The 27,198-nt window shown below is 39.8% G+C and overlaps 2 protein-coding genes across 2 annotated transcripts; one reads left to right on the top strand and one right to left on the bottom strand.

Annotated features, from left to right (window-relative positions):
- Window positions 1-630: 630 nt before the first annotated feature.
- Window positions 631-10,005, top strand: LOC120108380 (protein CHAPERONE-LIKE PROTEIN OF POR1, chloroplastic-like). The gene is made up of 3 exons (XM_039121964.1): window positions 631-1,040; window positions 8,000-8,360; window positions 9,599-10,005. The coding sequence occupies exons 1-3, from the start codon at window positions 672-674 to the stop codon at window positions 9,772-9,774; spliced, it is 906 nt and encodes a 301-aa protein (XP_038977892.1). The 5' UTR covers window positions 631-671; the 3' UTR covers window positions 9,775-10,005.
- Window positions 10,006-18,479: 8,474 nt separating this feature from the next.
- LOC103703820 (NEP1-interacting protein 1) lies at window positions 18,480-20,757 on the bottom strand. The gene is made up of 5 exons (XM_008786827.4): window positions 20,463-20,757; window positions 19,590-19,768; window positions 19,241-19,324; window positions 18,983-19,150; window positions 18,480-18,878 (listed from the first exon to the last, which is right to left on the bottom strand). Exons 1-5 carry the CDS (start codon window positions 20,617-20,619, stop codon window positions 18,741-18,743), a joined length of 726 nt encoding a protein of 241 aa, XP_008785049.1. The 5' UTR covers window positions 20,620-20,757; the 3' UTR covers window positions 18,480-18,740.
- Between the last annotated feature and the right edge of the window lie 6,441 nt (window positions 20,758-27,198).

The following is a 27,198-nucleotide window of genomic DNA, read 5'->3' as shown; positions in this document are numbered from 1 at the left end:
CCTCTTAGTTTTTTTGGTTATCAGTGAATAGTGCTTTGAAGCTGAAACTTGAGAAGTAAGTTTGCTCGTGATTCGAACTCTCCAAGGAGGAGATAAGGGATGGACAAGTTTTTTTTTTCTTTTTTTACCTAATGAGGGATGAAGAAGGTTTCGTGCTTGAATATATTTTTTTTAACTCCTCTAATTATGATTAACCACAGTTAATTTTTAAAGAAGCAACATTGAAAGAAAAAATAAGTGAATTTTTATTTGGCTAGCCTATGGCTGACTTGGTAGATTTAATCTAACTAATAATTTTGCCTGCACAACAAAATATATATATATATATATATATATATATATATATATATATATATATATATATATATATAAAATATAGTTCAGTTGACAAAGAAACTGATTATTAACTAACTATGACCTTAGCAAGAAATCAATAGAGCGTGGCAAAGAATAAACGGGAGATGCAAAGAACCATTTCCACCAAAATGGAAGAATTCACACATGGTAAGCTGTTTTTTTTTATTTTTTTTGGATCAAAATATCTAAAGTCGTTGGTGATAATGATTAAGATGATACGATGATGTCATCTCACTTGTTTCCAATATCTTTGCTCCCACAAAATAAAAAAATCGGTAGAGAGAGAGAGAGAGAGAGAGAGGAGGAAAAAAGGAATGGCAGCCCCTATCTCGCTCAACGGCACGATCCTCCACAAGAACCCCTCGACGCCGACCGCCGCCGCCGCCGCCGCCGCCATCTCCGCCAGGCACGCGCCGCACCACCGCACGACGCTCCAGTCGCGGCGGAGGAGAAGGTGTTGGGGGGCGGCAACGACTCTCCCACTCCTCCGCCTCCGCGCCACCGCGCCGCCCCCGCCGGAGGCCGGGTCGCGGGCCGACGACTCCTCGGCCCCGTTCGAGATGTCCGTCGAGAGCGCCCTCAAGCTCCTCGGCGTCTCCGAGGGCGCCTCCTTCGACGACATCCTCCGCGCCAAGAACGCCGTCCTCGCCTCCTGCAAGGACGACCAGGAGGCCGTCGCCCAGGTCGGTCCCCCCTTCATCTCTTCTCTTCTATATCCTTTTCGATCTTTGGGCTCTTTTTGGTCTACACATGTGATCTGATTTGAATTCGGTTCGGGTTTTGAGACTCATGGGTTCGGAAAATAGTAATCTTGGTGATGAATCGATGATAGATGATAACGTGATGCAAAGCTTTCTGTGTTTTCTTTATTTACCCTTTTGGGTGTTAGGGTTCTTTTGGAAGTAACATATGGTCGAAATTTCGGTTGCTGGGTCTCACGGAGGGATGATTGAGGCGATTTTAATACTTACTGGCGATGATTTTTTTTTTTTTTTTGAATATCTCATGTATTACCTCTTAAAAGCAGGGATTTTGGGAATCTTTGGCATTGAGTAGTGGTCTAGTGTAGAACATGGCTGCTGAAAATTGGAAATTCATGTGTCAATCATTAGGATTTGTTCATTGTATTTTCGAGGTTTATATGATCATCCAATTTTAGTTGTTTAGGAGGATACAGTGTCTTTTCTCCTGTAGTTTTTCTTGAACCTTTAAAGGATCCAATTTTTTAATGAAAATTTCTCTTTCTCTGTTTTAGAAAAGTGAACATTGGAGACTTTTAAGAATATCAAAGCCGGTATGAAATCGTGATATTTGATCGTTCATGACGACATGTTTTCCTCATGTTTAATTCTTTTATTGGAACTTTACCATGGAGTCGAACCTGTATCAGCCTCCCCATTAAGGCCCTACATTTTTATAGTAGTTCTTTCTTATGATTTATGAAATTGTCATCCTTTATGGAACCCTTCATTAGGATATTCATCTTCAAGTACATATATAAAAAGGCATTGTTCACAGATGTTGACAGTTTTTTTATGCTAGTTGTGCATTACCTCTCTTCTTTTATGTGTCCTATCTGTCTAAAGTCACCTTATTAACCACACTCCTCCGTGAATCTTGCATTGTGCATTCTCTATAAGTGTGTCTTTGTTTTATTGGACCTTCATACAAGGCATGTTCACACCTTTAGGTGACTTAGATTGCACTTTATCCCCTCCATTGACAAATCTGCTTTTGATCTGAGCTGAAAATCCAATTTTGGTTGCTTGTAAACTGTTGAGATTTATGATATTGCATGTTTAAACTTAATTTCATTTCTTTCGAATCATTGCCTCCCAAGCTGTTAGGTGTTTCCCTCTAGGTTATATTCTCCTAAGCTGTTAGGTGTTTCCCTCTAGGTTATACCTCCAAAGAATAATGTCGCTGCAACCATTTACTTGGTGTCTTCGTATCTTGATGATGCTAGGACCAACAGGGCTAGGGATCTGGCTATGCAAGGTCAGAGTAAGCATGCGGAAGCAAAGGGGTTTCACTAATTAGAGGTTGCAGAAGCATAGGATCAAGGATTCCTATGGGATGCTCAATACTACAAGGATAACTCTAGTAGGATGCAAACACAGCCTCTCCTATCTCGGAAGGGAAAAGAAATTTTCTAATGAGAAGAAATAAAATGATATTATCTTTTGGAAGGAAAAAATAAAGAAAATAACCAAAAAAAATAATAATGATAAGCTCACTCACAATCTACGGCTCAATTAGCACTTTCCAAAAAGGGAATTGCATCTTAAGTACCAAGATTGTCTGTTCAGGCTGGTCTGTCTTCATTCGTGATAAGATTCTTCCTATTGACCTAAAAGGGGTGGTCTACGAGCTGCTGCTCAATCTATTAGTTATGAAATACCATTAACTCTATGTGTGTTATTCTGACCAACACTCCACTTTTTGCTCTGTCCATGGAGCGTATGAATTTCCTGGAATGTAGATAGACCAAAAAAAGGAATTCCGGGAATTTTTGTAGTTCCTATGATGTACTTGGAGCTTATCGGCAGAAACGAATCAGTTAACTAAAAGGTTAATCTAGAAGCAGAAAGCAAAGAAGATAAGCTAATGTAGAAGGCAATGGCTAAACAAAATAACAAGGATAACTAGTTGGACTCTTACTGACCAAATCTTTTGATCCAACTAGAGTCGCATCAGTCTTCACTGAGCTTCTCGTGTATCCACCAACATTGAATTGGCTTCACGTAGGGCCTTTTGGTGTTGCACCGGAAGAAGAAGAGCCTTCGAGTCACATGAAGGTTGTAATGGAGTTGCACCATAGCGAGGCGAAGTCACACCACCAAGAAAAAATTTCAATGCAATTCAATATGATGCAAAAGAGGAGGTTACTTAATGTATTTATTAGTGATCTAGGTTCCCTTATATTGACTAGAACTTGTGAGAGCCTCTGGAATTCAACCATGACTTGAAGAACAACTTAATTAAGGCTTCTAAAAGCAAATTCCACGCTTAAGATGCTTCTAGATGCTAAAAACCATCCGACAATGACCTAAATGCGTCTGGATATGATTGGAACACACACTAATTGCCATATGAGTACTCCCAAATTGACTCGGACTCAAAAATCCAACTAATGACAAGTTTTTTCCATCCAAACTATTTCGATGGTGGGTTTCCTACCATCTCGATTCACAGCCTTCAGACTGCCCGAATGGAGCTTCCTTATTTTGCCTATAACTTTCTCATCCAACCTCCGATTAAGGTGATGCAAGTTGTATTGGAGAACTTTTCATGCTAAAATTCTTTCCATGCTATTTGTGGTGAATTTTTGAAGTTGCTGCTACCTACAATGCATCCTAACACTAAAAACATTTAAGTGCCTCCATGCACTCATGCTTAGCCATCAATTTAAGGTAGGGTTGGCTATGATGTTTGATGCTGCTTCTTTGACCTTTGCATGAGTCTTTGAGGCAGGATATTTTTGGTCTTCATCACTTGAAGCATCTGATTTCTTTTACTTTATTTGCTTAAAAAATTTCTCTTTTAGATCTTTTGTCTTAAGTGTCTTTATGCTTCATCTGTTCTTAAGTCTTTTCCATATTTTCTCCCACCCTTGCTGCTCCTGCACCTCTTTTGATTCTTCCTCCTTATTACTTCAGGATTGCTCCCTATGAACACGCTCTTCCTCTTGAGTCTCCTGTTCAAAAATGCATATTTGGACTTTCTACTGCTCCATTTGATGCAATCCTCTTGGTTTCCCATCCTATATCACCTAGATATTGCTTCAATAAAAAAACAGACTACCATTTGTGCATTGATATTGCCGAATTTTGTGTTAGACTTCCTAGTGATCTTTTCATATAGATTTATAAGTAGTCCTCACTTTGTCTTCATGCTATATTAGTAGCAAGGATAGTTGTGTCAATACTAGGCACCTAGCGGTTGTCCAGTAGCATAGTTCGATATGCCCCTATGCTGTTCTATGTTAGGTCCTTACCGACACAGCAGAGAGGGCGGGAGAGAGAGAGAACAGAAGAGAGGAAAGGATAGAGAGGGAGGGAGGGAGAGATGAAGGGATGGAGAAGGCCAGCGGAGTGCAGCCTAACACGACAGAGAGGGTGGGAGAGAGGGAGAATGGAAGAAAGAAAGAGAGAGAGAGGGGAGGGAGGGAGAGGGAGAGGGAGAGGGAGGAAGGGAGAGAGAGGGACAGAGGGTGGCGGACGGCCGACAGATGCTGGCGGAGGATCGAGGAGGGGCGCATAGGGGTAGAGAAGGGGCTCCGCCCTCCAGCTTTTTTGTTTTGTTCGAAATAGGAGTTCTGAAAGGAGGACCTTTTTTATTTTGAATTATTTAAGTAAAGTCAGCAACCTTCTTACTATTTTTACTTAATTTTTTAAAAATAAAAAAATATTTTGAAAATATTAAGTAAAGTCGGCAAGGGGTGCCAACTTTGTTTAAATTCTTCAACATTAAAAAGTGGCCCCCTCTGGGATTCTTGTTTCGAATGAAACAGAAAAACTGAAGGATAGAGCCCCTCTTCTACCCCTCCGTACCCCTCCTAGGCCCTCCACCAACCTCCATCGGCTGTCCACCACGCTCCCTCTCCCTCTCCCTCCCCCCCTCTCTCTTCCTCTCTTTCCTTCTCTCTCTCTCTCTCTCTCTTTTGTTGGTTTCTCGACTTGAAGGCCAGAACTGTTCCAATCCACTGCCATTACGGCTCAGTACGCCATTACGGCGGATATAAAGTTGGCATACGAAACAACAATTTTTATCGATTATGGACACGAGCCCTATCATAAGTATAAAGTGACCGTAGCATAAATATTTGTGAGTAATATTTTAAATTATGATATGGCTAAATGGCAGAGGGATGATTTATAAATTTATTTTTGGAATCATGTTTATGAAATATGAATGATTTATGCATGCATATTTGGCTTTATAACTTGTTTTAATATACTGTACTACGAAATGCTTTATTTTGTAATATCTATTACTTTTCTTAAATGATGCATTGAAATGAAAAAACTTATGTTTGAGCTAGTAAGGTAGAGTAAGATTTACTTATTGAGCTGTGTCGCTCATATATCTCTATTTTTATTTTTCTTTCTCGAGATGAATATGGTCGATAGGAATGAAGGATGGTCCAGGCTTAGAGTTCGCGCTAGTAAGCTTGACGATTTTGTAGAAGAATTTTAGTATTTTAAATTGACTATGAATTTGTAGTTAATAATTTTTTAAATATTGAGAATTATGGGTTTGGTATTTGTGTTTGGATTTAGACGCTCTAAATCAGTATTGGTTGTATTTAATGGATAATGAAATTGGTCTTTTTATTTATTATATTTTGTTTGATATGAATTTGGAAGTTAAATGAAATGTTTGGCTTCGTGTTATCGTGGGTTGTACCCCTCGGTAGCATGGCCATATTGTCCCGAATTTGGGGTGTGACATGATCAGATGACCCTTTACCGAGGTATTAGAAATATCTCATATTGTATTTTTATATATATTATATGCATGTGTTATATTTACATGTGAGGATCCAAGCCCCTTGTAATGAAATAAAAATGATATATTGCTCAGGCCCCATCATAGTGGATATCATTTATCAACATCCTTTATAACCTTGCTTGTCAAGTTCCAAATTTCAAGTATTGTATCACCTACATATCAAGCAATGTAGATGAGAAACAGAAGCTTTAATCTCTGGATCACTCTGAAAATTCTTACATGAAGCCAAGGGGAGTGCTTCTAGCATGTTATTCAGAAAACTGTGGAAGGATTCACATTTTCTCAAAAATCGTTTATGAGGTATGACCTGTATAAGTATTTATATGATGCAAAGGCCGTATGATTGGCATAGAAGTATAAATTCCACAACTCAAGGAATGCAAAGGATACCCAGAATCCATGTTTACTACACTGTCTTATGTGCTCCGTGTAATTTATGGTGGTTAACCACAGCAATTTTGCCCTTTTATTTAATTCAGACCCAGGTATCTTTAGAAAATTTTTTGGAGAGAACTCTATCCATCTTGATTTTGATGCTTGTGTTGTGTTCATTGAATGTATTAACTGTCTATATGATGGCCATCTAAGAAATGTGCTGTGAAATTCGGTCATTTTGTCCAAAATTTCTGTTTTATTTTTTAACCGATTAAACAATCAGTTCACAAACTCTTCGTATATGATATTTAGGTATCCTTGTGGGACAGCCTTTATGATATTTAGGTATCCTTATGTGACTGCCTTTATTTAGGTATCCTTATGATTTTTTAGATTTTGACATCCGAAATCAGTGAGAAAGGAGATGGGTAAAGAAAAGATTATATTTTATTTTCAGTTTTTGTATTTGTCGGAGCATAATAGTGGGAATTACGATGCATCATTTTGATTGTATTCTTCATTTCTTTTTGTGTAGTTCCTTTTTATTTTTCCTTGAATGACGGTTGTATGTTGTCTCTGGCATGGTATGCTGAACCGACCGGTTCAGCTCGTACCGTACCGGTTCGGTACAGCGGCAGAAAATGGTTTCGGCCACTACCGAGCGGTAAAAAGGGCATACCGGTGCGAACCGTCTAGTGCCGCTTTGTACCGGTTCGCACCGGTACGCCTTCGGGTAAATTCCACTCTGTGGCTATTTTTTTTTAATGCCACAGAGCGCTGCGCACGCTGTTGGCGGTTTGGTAGCGGTTTGACCAGTACCGAACCGGTCCGGTAGGCGACCGGTATGCGGCTCTCGGTCGCCTACCGGTACCGGCTCGGCATACCTTGGTCTCTCGGTCGCCTACCGGTACCGGCTCGGCATACCTTGGTCTCTGGTACAATTTATGCCAACATTAAGGTAGAACTTGGCATCTGTACCAATTTAAATGCTGAACATCATGAATTAAATTTTGATTGCAGATTTGGCTATGCGTTCGTTCCCTGACTTGCCTCTCCTAAGATCCAACCCACCTTTCCATCAAATTTTCTTAGAAGTTGTCTATCTTTTTGTTTGGCACTTTTGTTTGTTATTTATGCTTTATAGAGATGAATGAGGTTCGCTATTTCTGAACCTTCTTACCTCTTTGTCAGGCTCTTCAAAAATCTAGGGGAACCTTTTAACATTATCCCTTGACTATGTGAAGTCGAATGATGTAACTTATATGCTAGGTTTCCTTCCCATTAGTGTTTCACGCAAGCCCCTTTGCTCCCATAATTACATAGACTAGGAATCTCATCAATTTCAGTAACGTTTGCCGTCTTGGTACCGGATCTCGTACCAGTGCCACACTGGCACAGTGTCGGTACGGTATGCTATAAGATTTTTTTGGCGTACGAGTTATCGGTACGCCACCCGTACTGGATATCGGTACCAAACTGATACAATATGATACACCCCGTACCACTTGGTTCGGGCCGGTACGGTGTACCATGCATTTCAAAGCCTTGATGTTAGGTTGAAAGCCTATCATGAAGAATGCTCAAACTTTGATGGACCATATCCTGATCTGTAAAGCCGAAACATATATCTTATTTTGGATAAAAGTTGTTGGTATATAATGTAAAATTTCTTTAGAATTGTGTTCCATGGCTTTCCTATGCCAGTTGTTCTTATGCAGTCATCTCTGAAACCATGTTGATTTTTCTGTTTCAGGTTGAGGCTGCATATGACATGTTGCTCATGCAGAGTTTATCACAACGCAGGGCTGGGAAGGTTGTAAATAATAGGATCCTGTATGCTGATGTTAAACCTGTTAGGAGTGCAGGAGCAGGTGCAATGCCAAAATGGCTACAGACAACAGTCAAGAATGTTCCTGTTTCGGTTGAAGCTCCATCTACTGGCAATTTGGGTGTACAGGCTGGGGTTTATGGAGCCTTGATGGTTTTCACATTTGTTAATGGTACCTCCACATCTTCAGCTGGGACATATACTGGGGCCGATGTTCCTGGGATAATTTTGGCTACAAGCTTTGGAGCTTCATTGTACTTTTTGACCAAGAAGAGCATTAGCCTAGGTAAGGAGCTTGGCAGTTTATGTTTTCCTGTTTATTTCAGCTAAATAACACATAAATTTGCATATATGATTCATGTTGTAAATATGTGGATATCATGCTTCAATATTAATATAAATTAACTGCTATGCTGCAAAACAGATCAGAAAAAACATGTGCATTGAATCATATGAGTATGTGAAATTTTTCATGCAGCTACCAAGCAGCTTACATTTGATCCACCATTTCAGTAGCTAAGAAGAGAGCAACCTATCGATAATCAAAGTGTTTGTGAATTTGTTATTTTCAAAATAATTGACATCAACAATAGTGGGATGAAATTTGGACTAGTTCAGTAAACATAAGATTAACGAATTTGGACTAGTCATATGAGTATGTGAAAATTTTCATGCAGCTACTAAGCAGCTTACATTTGATCCACCATTTCAGTAGCTAATAAAAGAGAAACCTATCGATAGTCAAAGTGTTTGTGAATTTTTTATTTTCAAGATAATTGACATAACAATAGTGGGATGAAATTTGGACTAGTTCAGTAAACAGAAGATTAACGAATTTATTAGTCCACATGGTCAACAAGTTTTAAGAGTTTGTCATAGGAATCAAGTGAACCATAACCAGCAAATATTTTCCAACTATTTCCATAGGGTTACATATCCTGATTTGCGATTAGTTTCGACTAATAGCCACAACCTCAGTTATTTCTAGATTTTCCAAAGCTTTTTTCATGACCATCATTAGAAAAATGCTGGGTTGCTTAGTTACATATATCAATGACAAGATCTCATGATCTTGAGTTATCTTATTAAAAAAACTTCTGGTAGTCGTGGCATTAAATCTATATTTGAAAGAGAGTGCTAGTATAAGGTAACTACAAGATCTAATTTGTCAATATTTTCTACTTGTTTATTTAAAATGTTTCATATCTTATTGCTTTTATTCTGGACTTTAGAATGCTGAGTACATCGGCAGATAACCTTGTATTCTATGATGACATATGCTGAGCTCCAGTCGATACATAAGATTGCGGGAAGGGGTACTGGTTGCAAGCCTGTTAAAGGCTTACTGCTTGCTACCTGCTATTTTCTCCTAATCAAAAATATGAGATGCCATGATTGTATCATTACTCTCTTCTCAAAAAAAAAAAAAGATTGCATCATTATGCTACATTCTTTTTGAAGCTGCTTATGCACAATTTTGCTTCTCCTCATGTGTGAATGAATTGTTTGGACCTTCTTTCACAGGAAAAGCAACAATAATTGCTGTGGGGGGCCTTGCTGTGGGTGCAGTGGTGGGATCAGTGGTCGAGAAATGGTTGCAGGTGGATATAGTGCCCTTTTTTGGCATCCATTCACCTGCAGTGATTGTAAGTGAATTTATTCTATTCTCACAGTTATTGGTGTCACTTTATCTGAGATAGGTTAAAAAGATCCTGTACCTGGTCCTATTTATTAACTAATGTCAATTGTCCTACTTATGCTTCAGCAAAATCCATGGTGACTTAAAATGTATTTAATATGTGAAGCAAATTGTATAGTGGTCACGGTTACACATTGTATACTGTCTTTTAAGTTGGGCATTGATTGTAACTTACAAATTTCATTCATCTATACCAGTTTTGGTTTTATGGATCAAATCTTGATCCATGATAGTTTGAGAACTTACTTGAAGCAGCTCCTGCAAAGGTAATCGAGGGAGGGAGAGTGGCTGACCATGAAATTTGAAATGATGGATATTAATAGCATTAGCTTTAGCTCGTGGGGATTATATTTCTTTTCTGGAACCAGAATTAGAGAATTGTTGTCAATGATTTGTCAATCAAGTATAATATATTTGGCCTGAATCTTTTTGATATCATGTACCAGAACCACTGAATTAAGTTTATTTTATTTTCATTTTTGAAATGGAGTAGAGCTAAGATGCGCTAAATGACCATCGTTGCAACCAGCCCCCACCCGGCGTGCGTGCATGTGCGTATGCGTGAGTTTTGTGTGTGTGTGTGTGTGTGTGTGTGTGTGTGTGTGTGTGTGTGTGTGAGTAAGAGAGAGAGAGAGAGAGAGAGAGAGAGTAAAAAAGCGATATTTTACATATCCAAATTTTGCAATATTTATTCAGATATTTTGCTGGAGATGCTACATGGATGCAGAGGCGGCCCAAAACATTTGGGGGCCTAAGGCGAACTCACTAGAGGAGGCTTTTTTTTTTTTTAAATGATGAAAAAATTTTAATAAGTGTAAAATACTTTAAAATTTTATTTAAAAATAACTCGTCTAGCTTTTTGAGATGTAAAATTACTAATCAAATTTTTATACTCAAGATCCATTAAAATACTATTTTCAATTGATAATATAGCTAATCTTTTTAATCTTTCTTGTGACATAGTTGACCACAAATAAAATTTTATCAACTTTAATTTTAAAAAACTTCTTTCAGCAGAAGCAACTGTTACAGGTATTGTTAACAATATTCTGTAAGCAATGCATGCATTTGGAAAAGAATATGTTTGTTTTATAAAACTTAAAGTATCAATAGGGGTACTAGTTTCTGTTCGTAAAACTTCTTTTAAAACTTTTAACTCTGAAAACAAATCATGACCATCAATATCAGAATATTCACCATGCTTTAAAAAGATTTCAAGATTAAGACAACACTTTTTCAAATCATCTTCATTCAAAGATTTTAACTTTCTAAAATTAAACAAAAAATCAAAAATATTTTTCTATATGGTAAATTGTTCAAACCTATTTTGAATTGAAGAAATAGCTTGATCTACTATATATAAAAAGTAATCAATTTTAAAAGATTCTTTAGCTGATCTTTCTGTCTCATCAACACTATTTTCATCAAAATATTTTTTTCTACGGATCACACGTTTTTCACGAAATGTGTGTTCTATTTTCATTTCATTTGTAATTTCTTTAGATAAATTCAAAGCGTTCATGAATCCATTTTTCCTATAACTTTTCAAATAAGAAAGAAGGCATTTTAATTGATCTATAGCAACATCAATATGCATGTCTTCAGATTGCAAAATCTTACTAATTGAGTTAATAGCAAACAATATATTATACCAAATATTCATGCCTAATAAGACTTCAAAATTCTCAGTCTCATATGTAGCTAAGCATGTGGCTTCACTCTTTATTTTAGGAACTTCATTAGTTTCTGCTAATTGAACTAAAGTATCTCTTATTTTAGGAGTTTAGTTTTTAATTACTTTGACACTTTCAATACGACTTTTCCAACGTATCTTGTGACAAGGGTTTAAGAGTTAATATGGATATATTATTTTGTAAAATTTTCCATCGTTTTGTAGAAGAAGAAAATAAGCTATAAATTTGTTGTATCACTCCAAAAAAAGATATAGTCTCAGAACATGAGTTAGCAGTATCACATAATACTAAATTCAAGTTATGACATCCACATGGTGTGTAAAACGCTCTAGAATTTATATTTAATAATCTTCTTTATACACCTTGATGTTTTCCTTTCATATTAAACCCATTGTCATACTCTTGTCTTCTTATATCATTAATTTCAAGTTTATGTTTTTCTATTATATTTATAAGTTCATTAAAAAAGCCTTTTCCAAAGGTATCATCTAATTCTAAAAATTCTAAAAAATATTCTTGTACTTTTACTGGACTTGTTGAAGTATCTACACATCTTAAAATTAAGGTCATTTGTTCCTGATGGCTTATATCAGGAGTGTAATCAAGTATTACAGAAAAATATTTTGCTTCTTTAATCTTTTTAATTATTATAGCTTTAATTTTAGATGCTAATATTTGAATCAATTCATTTTGAATATTATCACCTAAATAATGATTGTGAATTTCACCATGTTGAATGCGTCAAACATATTCTTGCATTACTGGATCAAATTCTGCAATTATTTCAATAAGACTTAAAAAATTTTCATTATTGCTTTGATAGATCTTTTTGTTCTTTTCTCGAAATGCTAAATTATTTTTTGAAAGATTTTTCACGATAGCAATAATTCTCAATAGAACTTTTTTCCAATGATCCTTCTCTTGGTTTATTTGTTCTTGGAGACTTTTATCAATTGTCTTATTTTTTAGCAATCTCACTTGTAAATCAATCCACCTATTCATGCTAGTGATATGTTCATTAGTTATTTCATGACTTTTGAGCTTGATACCTAGATTTTTTCAATCTCTAGTTCCTTCATTGACTAATTGACTCGTGCTAGGTTTTGAATCAAATAATTTACAATAAAAACAATATATCCTATCCAAATCCTTCGAATACACTAACCATCTTCTATCATATTTTTCACCATTAGGTAATTTACGAATGTAATGTATCATAGAGAAGTGTATATTGTTTTCTTCCTTAGGAAAATGAAGATCATAATCTCTAATCGGACCTTTTTCTACTATTAAATCTCTCAACTTTGTATCAATATTTTTCCATTGACCAGGATCATATAAATTTGTAGGAATAGAAATAGTTTCATAATCTTTTTTCTTGTTTATCCTATCTCTATCTGATTCTTCATTGTGCTCTTCACTAGATATTGTTTCAGTAGATGTTTGAATACTACTATGAATTTGGTTGTCAATCTCATTTTGTTTCATTCTTTTTATGTCATTTTCTAACTCTATTTCAGATGCATGCTCTGTTGTTAATTCCTGAGTTGAATTTGATATGGTTTTTTTCTTGTTTGTGACAACAAATCTATCTAGAGCTCCTTTTTGAGATTAAATGAGTTTATCGATTTTTCTTTTCTTTTTGAGTTTTTCATACCCACATTCATATTTTCTATTAGACATTTTAATCTAAAAATAATATTATCAAACAAAGCAATTAAAAAAACACCACAAACAAATTAAATTATAAAAAAGTTAAAAATGATAAAATTTGATTGTGTCAAAAAAAAACGAACTCAAGTTCCGACAAGTAGTGTCGAACTTGACGGGGAGAAGAGGTTGAATAGTGCCGAACTTGACGGCGAGAAGAGGCTGAACCGCTGAAGTCACAACCAACCTACAACTAGACTAAAAAAAATCAATTGTAGTGTCTCTAACTTGACTAAATCAAAATCAATTGGACCAAAAAATTAATCAGTTGGCCATATATTTCCTTGGTTTTTTCCATTATTGTATAACATTAAATGCAATAACCCAATAGCAACAACTCAGAGAAAAACTGATGGCATATGAAAGAAATTCTCTTCATATACAACTACTCGGTGCTCACATAACTATTAGATAATAAAATAACAAATACTATGTAACTCCATGTGAAATAGTAATTACTACGTAACTCCATGTGAAATAGTAATTACTATGTAACTCCATGTGAAATAGTAATTAGTGATTAGTCAATAGATACGCTCACCACTGCAGCACTGCCTGGGAATTGAGATTTGGGATGTTAACGGAGGATGGTGGACTTTGAAGCGGAGCTGTTGCCCAAGGAGACAACCCAAGAGGGGGGGGGGGGTGAATTGGGTTTTAATTAATTATTGATCAATTAAAAATAAGGTGAGTGATTAACTAAATATATTGCAAGTGAATTAGTTAGATCACTAGATGCACTGAGTGAAGAGAGTGAAAGAGACAAGGTGCAATACAAACACAGAAAGATTTATAGTGGTTCGGAGCCAACTTTTGCTCCTAAGTCCACTCCCCAAGCCGCACTTGGGAGTTCACTATAATCCCTAGGATTACAGCCGGTTGTTTTACAAGCTCACAACCCAACTTGTTGTTTTCACGAGGTCACAACGAACTCGGTCGGTTTTGACAGGCTCACCGACTAGAACCACTCGATTGTTTTTCCGGGTTCACAATCAAACCCAGTTGGTTTTTTCCAGTTCACCAACCACAACCTTACACCGTTGGTTTTATTTTTGGCTCACCAACAAACCTTACAATCCTTGATTCAATCCCCTGATTGAATCAAGTATTCAAAAAGAAGAGTTTATAGTTCACAAGAAAGCTTCCAAAAAAGCAAGTGTGAGACAATATAAACAAAGTTGAGTTAGAAGCCCTCAAACAGATTTTAGATGAGGAAGTGGGGGCTTCTCGATTTCTGAGTCTCCTCTTGAATGTGCCAAAGGATAGAGAACAGTAGTAGAGCCTTGAATGCGAAGGAAGCACTTTTTGGTTTGAGATGAATACACCTCTTCCTTCTTTTTCTTGGATTCACTTTACGAAAGCTCTTGGTGGTTGAAATGCTTTAATGCTCAGATAGAATAGCTCTCCTATTTTCTACTACTGTTCACTCTGGCTATTTAAGTGATTCCTTTCGAAAACTAGCCGTTAGAGAGTGATTTGGAGCTGTTTCGATCCGTCTGTACAATCTGATAATGTATCCGTTGGGATCGGAGTCGACTCGTACGATCTGGAGTCGACTCGGCTGTTACTGGAGTCGACTCGCGCTTTACTGGCGATGACTCGCCCTCTGTTCCAGATTTGAATTAAAGTGTATGCCTCGTCCTGAGATCGACTTGGACCAAACTGGAGTTTACTCGCCAACAGCTGGAGACGACTCGGGCACTTGGGGTCGGCTCGTTCTTAAGATTCCAGAAACTCAACTTTCTGTTTTTCTTCCTCGAGTCGACTCGAGTTTACTTGGAGTCGACTCGGCTGACTTGAGAGGCGACTCGATATTTTCAGAAGACGACTCGTTCTCAGAGACCGAAAAATTGATTATCTGTCTTTTGAACATTTCTACCTTGGAGTCGACTCGGACCTTACTGGAGTCGACTCGACTATCTTGGGGGTCGACTTTGGAACACTTGGAGTCGACTCATTCATAGGGTCTCCGAAAGCTGATTCTCTGCCTTTTCAGACTGCTTTCCTCTGGGAGTCGACTCGCCAAGAATTGGAGTCGACTCGGTAATAGGGTCTAAAATCCATCGTTCTGTCTTTTTGTCTGTTACCCTTTGGAGTCGACTCGGGACCATCTGGAGTCGACTTGCCAAGCATCGGAGTCGGCTCGAAACCTTTTGGAGTCGACTTGCTAACAGGGTCTAAAATTCATCGTTCTGTCTTTCTGTCTGTTCTTAGTCGGAGTCGACTCGGATAGTCCTGGAGTCGACTCGAGTTTATGCAAGAAACTTTAAGTGTCCCGGAGTCGACTCGCAAAGTTCCGGAGTCGACTTGTGATGCAGACTTTGGTTCAATTTGAGTCCAATACTTAGCAAAATAACTTTGAACCAAAGCTCGAGGCACTGAAACAGAAATTCACATATATTTGCCTGAAACACTAAATTGAATTCATTAGAACAACATAAGATATACTCAAAATGCTTTGTACTCATCAAAATCAATTAGGGAATACTCAATTACTCCACAGGAGTCGACGTGGCCGGCACCGCGGAGCGGTGGAGCCCTGAGGTCGGAGGAGCCGAGGACGGCGAGGAGGAGAGCTGAAGAGGAGATTTGGACTCCGGAGCAGGGGCGACCCAAGGGCTAGAGAGGAGATCCGGCCGGCGGCTCGCCACTCGCCGGGTTCTTGCCTTCTTGGAGCCGGAGGAGGAGGACGATGGCCTTTAGAAGTTTAGAGGCTAGAGCGGAGCCGAGGAGCCGGAGCCCGGAGGTCGAAGGCTGGAGGTCGGAGGAGCCAAGGACTGCGAGTAGAGCTGGAGAGGAGATCCGAATTCCAGAGTCCGAAGCAGGGGCGGTCGACCCTCAAGCTGTCGACGGTCGAACCTGCCGGCTGTCGGCAGAGAAGGGAACTAGGGAAGGGTCGAAGAACTGAAGTGAAGAAGCACTGGGGGGAGAGAAGAACGGAAGGTTCAGCCGTTTAGCAAAAAAAAAAAAAAAAGCACCGGCAGAGAAGGAGGGAGGAAATGCTCATTGCTGTCTCAGCTACGTAGGCTTGTAGCCATGCCCGTCGCCCAGGCCGTAGCCTATCTCAGTTGTCTGTCGTCGGGGAGATGGGGACACATTGTAGCGGCATAGCCGTCGCTCGTCACCCTGCTAGCTTTCGGATGTGAAAGCTTAAAGCTATGCAGGCAAAAAAAAAAAAAAAGACTCTTCACGAGTCCACGGGCAGAGCGGGGCCTTCCATGAGCTGGGGGGTAGTCGCCTAAGGCTCGAGCCGGCCTTGGCTCACTAGTCAAGTTTCACAAAGAATGCAAAACAACTTCCTAGTCTACAACTTTGTAAGCACACAAAGCATACCAAAAGACAATCAAACTAGATTCCTTAAATGACAATCAACTACAAGTAAGTAAATAAGAATTTGTACCTCAAAATAAAACATTGAAATTCTAAATTACAACCAGAAATATAATTTGCAAGCTGTGCTCCTGCATCTTTCTTCCATGCTCGAAAAGAGCTTGACTTCAGGTTGGAATCTAGATCATGCCAAAGTAGCTCATCCATCTTCTTCAAGTCTTCACTTGAAACCCAAGCGTTTTCTGACCTTGGCTTTCCTTTTCAATGTACCAATTAGTGAGTTTGAGTTCCTGGGTGCGGAGTGATGGAGCACATGTCCGAGATACCAATTTTTTTAAATTTTTTTTTCTGGCTAGCCTTTTTGGATGAGATCCTCAATTATTTTCAATAGTATCAGAGCGGACCCAGCCTATAACCTATATGGACTAGGGGACACTGCAGCATGATTCTATTAGGGCTGATCACAGACCGATCGTGGTGTTTGTGATTAAATTTGAATAGATTTGAACCCTTAACCTGACGAGGACGTCAAGGCTTGAACGGGATGAGTATATGAAGACCCATACGGGTATATGTTTAATCCCACATCGATTATATGCTGGATAGATCCTGAGTACTTATACAGGATCAAGAAACCCAAATAATACAGGATCAATTTGACCGACCAATTTCAAGACTCAAATGATAAAAATTTGGACATGATTATTTGCATTCTAATGAGATGACATCATGTTGTAAAATTTGAAAAGTTATCCAATTAAAAAAAAAAAAGCATCTCATCATCCACTATAAAGCAAATTAAGCCCCTAAAAATTTAGCATGTGATTCAGCTTTTTACTATTGTGGATCTCAGCTTTTACTATAGTAAATCTCGCTTCTGAATCCTATTCAAATCTTAGTAATCAAAATACCTATATCAAATCTAATAATTCTCCTAAACCATTTGTACAAGGGCAGATTCCATCTACTAATATTCTGCTGCATCACTTGTCTTAAATCCTTGCTCTTAATTGCATGCTATTAATGGGACCTCCCCCATTTCCCCTTGTACCCTATTTATCCAAACTTAGAATAGTTAAAATGAAATTATATATAAATATAAGTTGCAACTTGAAGATGCATTAACTCATCAATATGGAGAGACTGACATTCCCACGTGCACATTAAATAACTACACCTGCTTTAATAATTTTAGATGGATTTATGCCATCAAGATATGCCTGCTTGTAGAGCAAAATATGATTGTCAATCAACTATGCCTGAAATATGATTGCAACTCTGCAAAGCAGAAGATTAGAAATCAAGATCAGAAAATAACAAGTTTGGCTTGCTATCATTATCAGCAATCCCTGTCATGAAGAAGACGGCCAGGTGGATTTATGGACTACCCAACAAGAAGATGGAAGTAAAAAATCATGAATTCGGTAGGACGTCCAGTTCTCAACCATACCATGATGTCAAGTTGAAAAGTCTTTCAGACATGGCCGACCATGATGCCATGGAGAGTGGTCCATAAAATTAATTTTTCAGACAAAGTTTTACTTGAGCAGTTATTTAGAATTTGGTTTGCAAAGTGCATAAATATAACTCAAGAAGAACTACAAAATTTCAGGACAGAAACAGCTGAAAATGTGAGGAAAATTTGATTGTGGCATCCAAACTGTGAAACAGCTCTGCCATCACCCAAGCTTAACACTAACAGGACTTGCTATCCATGTTCGACTTGCACAAGTTTTGTTCGTCGTTAATTTCTACTAAGGATCATCTTGTGGCTCTTTCTAATCCTTCCTCACAACTTCCATTTATCCCCTCTTTCTTGTCACTTCAGCATCGAACCAAGCCACACATTTGCTGAAACCTGCTTAAATAATTTTTTCATGGGCATGCAATTTGGGCAGTTTCTCCAATAATTCAAATGATACAGTCCCTAATTTTCCTGTCATATAATCATTTTTAACTACAAAATTCACAGTTTTATCCAACATTTACTTTGACACAATATTCTCTTTAAGGTAGATATTGCAGTCCACACGACACTACATTCCTTTATACAATTACTGATTTTAAGAAGGGAAATATTAACAACAAATTATACACGAAATAGTTAGCTGATACAGATGGCAGGCAAAACTTTTAAAAATTGTTAAACCACAAATAAACTTGTCTGTAATAAAAACAGATTCAAAACCATATTTGTTTATATGGACGTTGCAAAGAAAGCATCTACCCTCGTTTACAGGGAAAGGATCTCAATATCCCTCCTGCACAGAGGGCAAGAACCATGTCTAGTAAGCCAATTATCGATGCACGGTAAATGGAATATGTGCCGACACTCAGGCAAGCTCCTTGCTGTCTCTCCAATTTGGAAGTCCTACAAAGTAAATCCAGTCGCTTAGACGATACTAATTAATTAGGAAGCTAACACGCAATCAAATTATTGGGCATCCAAATAATTTACAAAGAGGAATTTGCAACCTGCAGGCATACCGAACAGCAGATTCTGTCACCTGAGGCATCCACATTGTTATCTGTAGTAATTTCAATCTTTGGGAGCTTGTCGACAGAATCCTTCGACATGCCCACCGGGTCTCCAGTTTCAAAGAAATCAGGAACCTCTATGTAGGGTGAGTCCAGGGCACTCATCTTCACTCAAAGAACATCCAGAATTATCCAAGATAATTTAACAGCTAGTTTATTTCAAGTGCTAGAATTCATCTCCAAATAAGTGGATACCTGACTCTGCACTGCACTTTGGACAGCTGGTCCAACCTTCTCTCGAACAAGCCTTCCACTCAAAAGACTAGAGACAATGTCCATCTGTTAAGAATCAAATTACAGTAAAATATCTAACATGGCTTTGAATCAATCTTCCTTCTATTGTGAGGCTTTAGTATGAGATAAGCAATGCTCTCTCTCAAATATAAAAAGGAGGACTTGAAAAATGTTAGACCTTGTCTGTTGCTGAATTAGAGGAGTAATGCAGCTACTTAGTTTGCAGATGGTAATAGGTTGCTCCCTACGAATGTTTGATAATTTCAGCCTTTTAGCTCTCCAAAGACTCATTTGAATGCTTTTGACTTACCAGGTATAAGATACTCCAAATCCCTGATTCATTGGAGTTCCAGAGATCAAGAGATGATTCGACAACCTCGATTGAGAAAACAGCTCCAGAAATAGCTCCAATTCCAGCCCCTCGGAATAAACCACTTTCGGTGGCTAGGCCAATCAAAGAACCTGTGACAGCCCCTATGAATGAACCAACTACACCAAAACAAAAGGAAAAACAATTATCAGCCAATGCTTTGCAAAGAATTTGTAGCAAGTCTCATTTACCTCCTCTTCTGCAAAAAGTAATTGGAAAGCAAAAACTTTTGCAAATCTAACAGGCGAAGAAAAGAGGGGGGAAAAAAACAATATTACAAACCCAGAAAATGGCAAACAAAGCAAGTTGGGAAGAAAAGGCCTTATGAAACTATAATCATGAAATCAACCAAGGAAAAAAAAAAGATCGCATGTGTATTTTTTGATCAATTGGTACGGTCATTCTGATGATTGGGTTTCAAATATGGTGTAGTTCATTTCATTATCTCATTGAAATAATTCATGAGCATTGCCCGCCCTTTATCCAAAATATCAAATCAGATCGCACAAGCAAACCGTATAACCCATAGAAAATTGGCAAACACCCACATAAGAAATCAAAACTTGATACACAGAGAGAACCAACTTTACCAAAGAAGCAGAGCTCAACTTCATCACCTTCTTCTTGCTTCAATGCCAGAGAAATTTCCAACAAGTCAACAGATAAACTAGAAACAACAAACAAAGAACCAAAAGAGACCTCTAGAACACTGCCATCTTCATAAAAAATCTCATCACAGATGGACTAACTAGCCAGACACCATTACAAAGAACAAATTGGAGGGCAGAACATCAGAGAGAGAAAAAAACCAACCTATGGCAAAAACACAGGTCGCTATGGCACAAATCACCCTTCCAAGCATCTCAGAAACAAGGGAGCTGTAGCTGCCACTTTCTCTTTCTCCACCGATCCCAGAAGAAGAAGTAAAGGAAGAAGAAGATGGTGGAGTAGAAGAAGTAAACAAATCCATGTTAAAGGGGTAGTTGAGAGGGAATTAAGCAATGGTGGAGGAATTGCAAAAGATTTATAGGAAGTGGGAGAAGGGAGAGTGCTGAGGAGAAGAGGAAGAGGAGGAGAAAAGGAGCCTTCAAGAAGAAGAGGGATACAGTAGAGGAAAGAAAAAAGGGACCAGTCGCGCAGTTATTGTAGTTTTAATGTGCCTTGGAAATCTCAGAGACTTTTAATTTTAGCTATGAGACCCTCTAACTCCGTAGAGAGCCTTTCAAGTTGTTTGGATGGCCGTCGTTTCGTATGAAGATGACTGTGGAAGAGGACAGACAGTCTGAAAGGGTGTATTCTATGTGAGACTGGTACTTGATATCAAGCAGATATACCTCAAGAAAGATTCATCTATGATGATCGATTGAATCCGGAGGGCGGATAGGTATGATGATGGTCATCCTCTTATCCGGAAGACTCACAGGATGGCTCAAATGATGGGCGACTTTCAGGTAGCACACGTGTTTAGAGAGGTAAACAGGGCAGCAGACTGAGTCGCCTCCTTTGTCGTCCGGTATTTCGGGAAGTTTCTTTGAACGTCTGCATCAGATGTTCCTCGTTCTTGTATTTCTTACTTTTCCGTGATTTGGCAGGATGTACTCACGTTAGAGTTATATGACATGAGTAGACGTTTTTATCTAAAAAAATATATATATATATTTGTAGTTGGTTCTCGGCCTCTTAGATCTTTAGTTGAGGTCAATGCATGCACCTAATTTTGCTGCTTGCTACGTTACCTACGAACCAATAGTGTGACAACTTTTTTCTTGTAATGTTTTTCTTCACAAAAAAAAAATTTCTTGCCACATAAATCAACAAAATTTATAAGTATAAACAAGTTCATTGACAAGTACAAATGTTGGACCACAATCAACCCCTACATGTGCACCCAAAGAAATATCTAAATTTTTTCCGTATTTGGCATCATCCTACCAAACAATAATAATAAGAAGAGTAAATTACACCGGTACCCTTTCAGGTTTGGAAGGCAAACATTTTAGTCCTAGTTATTTCTTCGTTGCAATGTGGTTCATCCATCCATCTATCTCTATTAGGAACCATGATCACGTGATTGTCGCCTGATAAAAAAATTGGGCCCCTATTCTTTTAATTCCCTTCCCACTGGGATTAGCAGAGTTTTTTTTTTTTTTTTTTGGGAAGAACAACAAATGACAAGCTACTATAACATAAACAGATTAGTGGCTCATATATACACTGATGATTCAGAATAATCAGAACGTAACATGGGAGGAATGGAGAAGAGAGAGGGAGGTGAAGACAATGGACATGATGACGGTGGCGTGGATTGTGACTGTGGCGTGTGAATGGTGAGGGTAGTAGAGAGGTGAAGGGGAAGCGGTTGGTAGACTTGAAGATAGGATCCATGACATCTGACGCTCCCACCGCGACGCCACCCACCTCCACAAGGAGTGCATGGAGGACCTCATCACCAGTGCCTACCCAGCCACCATGTCCTCAAGCACCTCAGCCTGGACTAGAGCAAGTCCTGCAGCTCAAACCTCCCTCCCTCCCTCCCTTCACAAACATCAGCCTTCCTTGATCATTCCCTACTGTCGTTGTTGCCTGCCACCTTGCAACCATCCCATTCTTCCTCCTCCTTGTGCTCTCCGTTGAAAAAATATTTTGTCTAAAAACTGCTATATCTTTATTTTATAAAGGTATTATAAAGAAATAATCTACAAGAATAAAATCAGAGGATTGAAAAGAGCTTGCATGAATCAAGACGTGTGATATACACTGCTCTAAGAATGTGATTTACCCTCTGCATGCAGATTTGCAACGATCTCATCCTTAAGGTACAACCCAGCTCAGTCCGATCCTCTTCTAACAAGTACTGTTGGGGAAAAAACCCCAAGTCATACCGCCACGGAGGCGCTCGGCTAGAGAGCGCCGACCGGAAAGGCGCTCGGCCAAAGAGCGCCGACCAGGAGGATGCTCGGCCAAAGAATGCCGATCAGGAGGACGCTCGACTAAAGGGCGCCGACCAGAGAGAGAGCGCCAAGAGGCGCCCAATCAAAATAACCAAGTAGAGATGCTCGGATAGGAAGAGCCGACCAGCGGACGCCGACCAGAGAAGCGCTCAACTAGAAAGCGCGGACTAGAGACAGCGCCAAATAGAGGCGCTCGGCTAGAAGGTGTTCGCCCAAAGGGCGCCGAGCAGGAGTACTCAAAGCAACCCCGCCACAGGGCGACCAGCTCGGCTCGGCACCCTTGCCGAGCCGATGCCTTAACTAATACTCCTCCCCGCCAAGCTTTCTCGAAAGGTCCGGCGGCTATACACGCGACTCTACTATAGCCTGCCACTATCTCCAAGCCATCAAGGCATAAGATCTCTGCAGGTATTCGGCACGACCTGCCATTAATGCACGAGACTCCCTCAAGTCTCCGATGCCCCCAGTCATTTAATGAGCACGGCCCAAGACGATCTCCGGATCACTGAACCATCAGAGCGTATGGCTCTCTCTAACCGCCGGTTCATTCGGTAATAAATGCACTTACCATCCACGGACCCCAGGCCCACCACAGCCGGCGGTTCAACCACTCCAACAGGTCCGATCGACCGTGACAACTCCCTGATTCCGGTCTGATTCGGTCCCGTTCTCCACTACGCCATTAATGGGCCAAATCGTGCCCAATTATTACAAAAGAGGACAAACCTCCTGTCACCTCCCAGGTAACAAAAATCCTTCTATAAAAGAAAACCTGGGGGGAAAAGGATGCAGGCCCCCCGGACAGAACCTTCCTGGACCGGGTGAAAAGAAGCAAACAGCACAGACACAATGGAGGATATCACCCTCTTCATCTTCTTCATCTTATCCAAATATTCCTGCTGTCTTCTCCATATACTCTCTTCCTTGCTCTCTACACATATCTGCCCCCCTCTGACTTAAGCATCGGAGGGCCGGCGCCGGGGAGCCCGGCCACCGGCTTTTTGCATGACTTACACCCCTCCAGGAGGACGTCACCAGTCGGCGCGCCGCCGACCACCGTCCCTGCAGCGAAGCTCCTCCTTCCCCGGCTTCGCGGTAGCCCCCGGGTCCAATTTCCAGCAACAGTTGGCGCTAGAGGAAGGGCCCGAGTTCGCTGCCATGAAGCTAAGAAGCAAAGGGGCTTCCAACGCCTCTCGACGTCCTCCACCCACTCCTGAGCATTCCGTCCGGAACTCACCACCTTCGGCCGAGTCAACCCCTCAAGTTCGGCCGGAGCAGTTTGATGCCCTGGTGCAGCAAGTGCAAGCCTTGGCTACCGCTGTCCAAAGCTTGCAACCCAGGGGCATCCCAACGGCACCGCCTCCTCCGGCTCCAGTCCAACCGGAGCCTCCTGCAAGCGGACTTCCCCTTCGAGGTCAGGACTCTCAAGTCCAGGCCTCCCTCTGGAGAGAGCACCCCGTCAGAGGCCATGGAGGCTGGCCACAACCTTCAGAAGCTGAGTCGGTTCCAGGGCAACCCGCACCCGAGCGAACCGCTGCAGCAATCCTCCAGAACGATGAACTCGACAGGAAGGTCGAGAAGCTGGAGCACCAAATCCAGGTGATGAGAGCACAAAAGTGCGACCTACATGTTACTAAAATGAGTGTTATTGTTAACCGATAATAATAAATTCACTAGATTAATATTATATTTGGATTTAACATAGATTAGTATAAATTAGAGATAAAATGCACATTGAGTACAAATTTGAATTCAAATCGGGTCCGAGTCGGGTTCGGGTCCGAATCGGATCCATTTCTTTTGAGCCTTTGGAAAATAATTTTGGACAAATCTAAATTTGCCATAAGGTGCTGGGTAACCCATGACTTGAAAGATGACCCGTCCGTCTACAAGCCAAATTCCATATCACACTATTCTTTTTTATCTAATTGGACGGAACTTGATATCTCCTAGACCTTCCTCCAAATCCAATTCCATTGCAGGCACATGACCCATTTCCTCTTCTCCCGTCGCTGCCAGCTCTTCCGTGATGCTAGCAGGGGTCCCGCAGCGTGTCGCCACCGTGTCTCTAGCCGTCTGCGACCAAATCCCCGCACCGCAGGCCACCTACCAAAGAAGGAAGTTCTCACCGTGCCACCCACCGCGTGCCAGCAGCGCGTCCGCATCTTCAACGGCATCATCCCGCGCGTCTCCTTCCTCCCGACGATCACGCTCTCAGCTCTTCCGTGATCCCAGCCGTGGCATCCGTCCCATCCCTTCCGCCCGTTTCAAGTGCAGCCCGGATCCGCGTCCCCACCTCCCGGAATCCCATCGTCCACGGATCACGCTTCATCATCAGCTCCACCGTGCCAGCAACGCCCGAAATCCCAGCATCCGAAGAAGGAAGCCCCAGCCGTGATCCAATCTCCGGCGATCCCGCACCGCGTCTGCACCGCGTCTTCACCGCGTCTGCACCGCGTCTTCACCGCGTCTCCACCACATGCCAGCAACGCCTGCGTTCTTCACGCGCTGCAAGCATCCCGTCCGCCCACTGCATCTCCTCCCTTTCGATTTCAAGCCGAGATCACAGCATCCCGTGATCCCCGCGTCCGACTGCAAGCATCCCGTGATCGACTCCTACCCGCGTCCTCACCGCGTCTGCCATCTCCCTTCCGCATCAAGCGCCCGTCCGCGGCTATAAAAGGAGAAGGAGGAAGAGAAGAAGGGTGTGCTCGGTGGAGGCTAAGAACCAGGGAGAAGGGAGGCCATCGGCTTGGGAGAGAAGAGAGAAAGAAAAGAACAGGGGATGCTCTGTTCTTTTGGGAAGAAGAAAGAAAAAAAAAGGGAAAATTAGTATTTTATGTTCCACCGTGAGAGAGAGAGAGAGGGAGAAGAGAAGTAATTTGTTTTTATTTTTTCTTTCTTTATTTGATTTGCAAAATAGAAGGAGTATTAGGCCTCTAATCTCCATTTTTATTTGTAATCAGCTTTCCGTTTTATGAAATCCATCAATTTTCTTTCATGCAATCCCTGTTCTAGATTCAAATTAATTTCTATTTTTTTTTCTTTTATGCAATCTTTTAATTTTTCTTTGATGCAATATATTTAATTTTCTTTTATGAAATTTATGTTTCAGGCTTCAATCTTCTTAGTGTCGTCTATTTTAATTTATGCCAAAGCTCTTTATTTTGATTAATTAAATAAATGCTTTTCGAATCTAAGTACTTGTCTTTTAGTTAATTTCAATTAGAAAACATTCAACATCCTCAAAATAATGTTTTCCTTTTATCATTCAAAAATCGATTTCAAATCCGAGTGAACGTTCTAATTTTTAAGCAACTCCAATCGCCTCCCTGTGGATTGACCTCTTACAACCACTATTCTTCGAGTAGAACAGGTAAGAGTAAATTAAATTTAACTTTTGTTCGTCGGTTCTAACAACGATCTGTCTAGCATATTTTTAGGTGGACAGGAAAGGACGAACAGAATTTTGGCGCCGTTGCCGGGGAGGCAAATCGAGAAGCAAGAACGATCACGAAGATCAAATTAGATTATGGATGCCCGGAGTGAACGCACTCCGGTAGTAAGTTTTTATTTTTATTAATTTTTCTTATTTTGATTATTTTAGTTAGTAATTTCGTAGTTATTAAATTCTGAAATTTGAAATTCGTAGTTAAAGTTTTCTAAAAAAGAAAGTAAAAAAAAAATTTAAAAAAAAAATTCAAGAATTCAAAAATTTAAATTCAAAATTTGAATTCTGTGATTCGAAATTTGAAATTTAAATTTAAAAAAAAAAGTAAAAAAAAATAATTAAATTCAAAAAAAATATTATTTTTGCTAGTAATTGATAGGGTGCAATCCTCCGAGGTGATCATACCTCTATTGGGACTCCTCATGGAATAATCTTCAGAGATTATTCAACGGGCATTCGGAGATTGACTGACGCATAAGGATTAGTTTTAGTTTACATTCAAGTTATTCCTATATTAAAAATTAAAAAAAACAACATAAAATTAAAATTAAAAATTAAGAAAAATAAAAAAAAATAAAAAAAAAATTGCTTGCTCATTTAATCAGTACAACCTAATGACATTGCATAAACTTTAAAAAAAAATATTGATTATTTGCTGCATTTAGTATTAAGCATTTGCATAAAGTAATTAAGGGCAAAACCCATTAAAAAGATAAGGTCGGGAAGTCATTACCTGTCCTTAGCCCAAAAATCACCACCTTGCATACTTATCCTAAGCCAAATTAAATTAAAATCAAATTAGACGTCGGCCTTAGGGTTTTCGAGCTCAATTAGGCTCTTGGAAAGAAGCGGCTGAAAGCCACTCCAGTGAGGATTTAGTAATTGGTGATGTCTAGGAAAGTTTTACAATAGTGAGAACTGTTACGGGTATTGTGGTATCGGTGTATCCCTTCTGGCACCACTGCACACCCCGGGACTTTCCTGGTCACTGGTTACTGGATCACTTAACTGGTAAGCTCAAGCTTAATCTGAAAGGGAGATTAGGAGTTGTCTAATCTAGAGAGAATTTCAGGAACTTTTTTAACCTGATAAGTCTCTATGCAACTAGATTTAAGAACCTACTAAACCTCACTTAGCTCTAAGACTA

The sequence above is a fragment of the Phoenix dactylifera genome, unplaced genomic scaffold, assembly GCF_009389715.1.
Source record: "Phoenix dactylifera cultivar Barhee BC4 unplaced genomic scaffold, palm_55x_up_171113_PBpolish2nd_filt_p 001305F, whole genome shotgun sequence".
In the NCBI taxonomy this organism is placed as follows: Eukaryota; Viridiplantae; Streptophyta; class Magnoliopsida; order Arecales; family Arecaceae; genus Phoenix; species Phoenix dactylifera.
The sequence above is the reverse complement of the archived record's forward strand: the minus strand, read 5'-3'. Positions and strand labels throughout refer to the sequence as shown.

What these genes read in the sequence shown, in the direction of transcription:
- LOC103703820 (XM_008786827.4), bottom strand. Translation starts at nt 20,619, where the DNA reads ATGGATTTGTTTACTTCTTCTACTCCACCATCTTCTTCTTCCTTTACT. An exon ending in GACCTGTGTTTTTGCCATAG is followed by an intron (nt 19,769 to 20,462) that starts GTTGGTTTTTTT and finishes GTTTTGGTGTAG; the next exon opens with TTGGTTCATTCATAGGGGCT. An exon ending in AAAGTGCAGTGCAGAGTCAG is followed by an intron (nt 19,151 to 19,240) that starts GTATCCACTTAT and finishes CTTTGAGTGAAG; the next exon opens with ATGAGTGCCCTGGACTCACC.
- LOC120108380 (XM_039121964.1), top strand. Translation starts at nt 672, where the DNA reads ATGGCAGCCCCTATCTCGCTCAACGGCACGATCCTCCACAAGAACCCC. An exon ending in ACCAGGAGGCCGTCGCCCAG is followed by an intron (nt 1,041 to 7,999) that starts GTCGGTCCCCCC and finishes TTTCTGTTTCAG; the next exon opens with GTTGAGGCTGCATATGACAT. An exon ending in CAAGAAGAGCATTAGCCTAG is followed by an intron (nt 8,361 to 9,598) that starts GTAAGGAGCTTG and finishes CTTCTTTCACAG; the next exon opens with GAAAAGCAACAATAATTGCT.